General features: G+C 38.6%; 1 protein-coding gene across 1 annotated transcript in view; it reads right to left on the bottom strand.

Annotated features, from left to right (window-relative positions):
- Positions 1–1,092: 1,092 nt before the first annotated feature.
- The window catches only part of pno1 (partner of NOB1 homolog), a 2,561-nt gene continuing 806 nt past the window's right edge, over positions 1,093–2,847 (bottom strand). Inside the window, exons 2-7 of the mRNA XM_015396897.1 lie at positions 2,389–2,535; positions 2,222–2,305; positions 1,935–1,995; positions 1,726–1,843; positions 1,566–1,636; positions 1,093–1,478 (exon numbers count right to left, since the gene is read on the bottom strand). Coding sequence (XP_015252383.1) covers positions 1,411–1,478; positions 1,566–1,636; positions 1,726–1,843; positions 1,935–1,995; positions 2,222–2,305; positions 2,389–2,535 — 549 coding nt within the window. The 3' untranslated portion in view covers positions 1,093–1,410. The remainder of the gene's footprint in view (positions 1,479–1,565; positions 1,637–1,725; positions 1,844–1,934; positions 1,996–2,221; positions 2,306–2,388; positions 2,536–2,847) is intronic.

Below are 2,847 nucleotides of genomic sequence, written 5' to 3'. Positions count from 1 at the left end.
ATTGACCCACTCACACACACACTCACACACTGATGGTGGCAAGGTACATTGTAGCCACAGCTGCCCTGGGGCTCACTGACAGAAGCGAGGCTGCCGTACACTGGCGCCACCGGGCCCTCTGACCACCATCAGTAGACAATGCAGGTGAAGTGTCTTGCCCAAGGACACAACGACAATGAAAGTCGGAGTCGGGGCTTGAACCGTCAACCCTTCGATTTCAGGACAAACTCCCACATCCAACGCCACTGTCGCCCCTATATCTTGAAATTATATGTAATATGTTAACATAATTATATGTAATATGTTAACATAACATTGTAATAAATACATGTTATTACATTCACATCATTTGTTGTGATGGATTAGTATACTACACATTACATGATTTACAGAATTCATTCTGATTATGCAATGTGTTCCATTTTTTTTTCTTACCAGAAATTACAGTAATCTACTGATGCTATGAGACAGAAAGTATGTGTTTCATACCACTGATTTTATCTTTATTTAAAAGGGTTGTTTGACGCTGTAGTGCATGTATTGAGCAGTGCGCTTTTGCTCTGAGAAGGTTCCAAGTAGCCAGATCAATCCCCACAGTCTGCACTCTGAGTCCCTGAGCAAGACCCTTAACCCCGGATGGCACCCCAAAAGGATGGGTTAAGATGCAGAGAGTGAATGTTACCTATTGTGAGATAAATGTATCGGTATGACTGATCTAACTAGGAAGTACCAATATGGCGGCTGGCGACAGAATCGTGTACTACCAACAGCCGATCAGCTATCCAGTGAATAAAGATCAGTGTTTAAAACGTACCAGTTGGAGAGATGGATGTTCCTCTAAACGTTGCACAAGTTTACTAAACCAGAGAAGGTCAAGACAAGCTAGAAAAGGGAGGAGTGGCGGCCTAGTGATTAGGGCATAGAGCTTGGAATCCTGACGTTCTGAGTTTGAGGCCCACTGCCACTCTGGCTCTCTGAGCAAGACACACCCCCCACCCAATTTCTTCAATGTGAGGTCAATAAAGTTCAATCATATTATTATTAAAAAAATATTTAATGAGAACAGTAAATATTTGGTGCTAATATGTAATAATTTCAACCTAAAAACATTAAATGGGTTCCCTAATTTGTTTCCTCTGACTGGTTCTGATGCGCCGACTGAAGCCGCCATGAAATATTTCCATAGATATGCTGTAAACATTTCCTTGACAGAAACAAACCGCCTTCCTTGTTTTTCATATTTATTTACATAAATCATACAACAAGGCACCCCACTGCATGACTGTGTTCATCTTAAATTACAATCCTGCCGTTTAGAAAAACGTGAGGTTTCTGTCCCAAATTGCAGTTAATGATTATAATTCATTACAGATCCAGAAAAGAAGAAAGGCACAAAGCATCCAATCAGCTTCAGAATCTCTCTGCAGTCCTGCTGGCCACCACTCTGATGTTACCGTAAACCTTTGAAGGTGGACTACCTGTTGAGATCAAGTCATTACCAACATTAACATCAGTTTAAAATCTTCTGTTTTAAAATTCAACTCACTGGAAAAACTGCAGCTTACCTAAGATCAGGTTACATATTGCTGTTCGGGCCATTTTGATGTTCTGAAAGGAACCTAAAATGTGGATTTTCCTGTTGAGACAATTAGTAAACTTTAATATCATTATCTAAAAAAAATTTATTTTAACAGAGAGGGGCACATAAAAAATTGGAGAACATACGTGTCTGCGAGAACGATCCGAGTCTTTGTTACATTCTCAATGGTGAATTTAGTTTTCCCTCCTTTCCCTGCTATTCTTCCTATGGCCCTGGATAAGTGGTCTCCTTTCAGAGGTTTTACTGCAGGAAGAAGAAACATGACGTTAAGTAAACAGTGGGGAAAGGAAAAAGAGTGATAAAAGGCCAGAGCCTTCTGGTGCTGCAACCTCACCGTCTGTGACATCAAAGCTTTCAAGGAAAAGCTCGTCTAATCTGATGAGCGCCATGGCATCCTGGGAAGAGCAAGGCCGATCGTTACATCACCGGTTTGAGATCAAAAATCACTAAATGTCTTCCTAAAAATGTTCTTGTTTTGAAGGGTTTAAAATTGGGACAATTAGCTTTATACCAACACTTTGTGCACTAACAGCCAACTTTACTCAAAAACATGCTGAAACATTGTTTTGAACTCTGCAGAAATAGTGTTAAGTTAAAGAAGCCTTCAACTCAGATACTCACTTCAACCTGGAATCCTAGAATGAAGGCTTTGACAAAATCTGCTGCTTTTGTGAGCGCGCTGATGTCCTGCGTTTCTTTGCATGTCTAAACAATAAAAAAAAGTACGGAAGTTCTACAAAGATGACTAACAATACTTTAAATCTGTGTTTTTTTCAGGGGAAACTTACTTTAATTTCCACATTTCTGGTTTTAAGGTTGAATCGCACTTGAAGCTGTAGATTCTCTACGATGGGAGTGAAAATCTTTAGCCAGTTATCCTTCAGTGGGGTGTATCTGTGAGCTGGTACAGCGATTTTACGCATCTCATCTGGTCCCTAAGTCACAGACAGCTTTATTGACTTTATGCTAATTGACTTTTAAAACAATGTCAACAAAATAAAATGATAAAACCGGTGGGAATTATATATGTTTAAACTAATAACTACAATACATTCCATCTAAGAAAAATTATTAAAGACTCAAATGATCACTTTAGACACATCTAAAAAATGTATAATAACAAAAAAAAGGTAAGTAAACATATAAGACATTAATTTATATGTTTCATTAACATACAATTTCATTATAAGGGTTAATCGTTGAATCCAGATTCAAAATGACACAATAATAACAAATGTTTCACAGGT

The sequence above is a fragment of the Cyprinodon variegatus genome, unplaced genomic scaffold (assembly GCF_000732505.1).
Source record: "Cyprinodon variegatus isolate N-32 unplaced genomic scaffold, C_variegatus-1.0 Scaffold829, whole genome shotgun sequence".
Classification (NCBI taxonomy): Eukaryota; Metazoa; Chordata; class Actinopteri; order Cyprinodontiformes; family Cyprinodontidae; genus Cyprinodon; species Cyprinodon variegatus.
The sequence above is the reverse complement of the archived record's forward strand: the minus strand, read 5'-3'. Positions and strand labels throughout refer to the sequence as shown.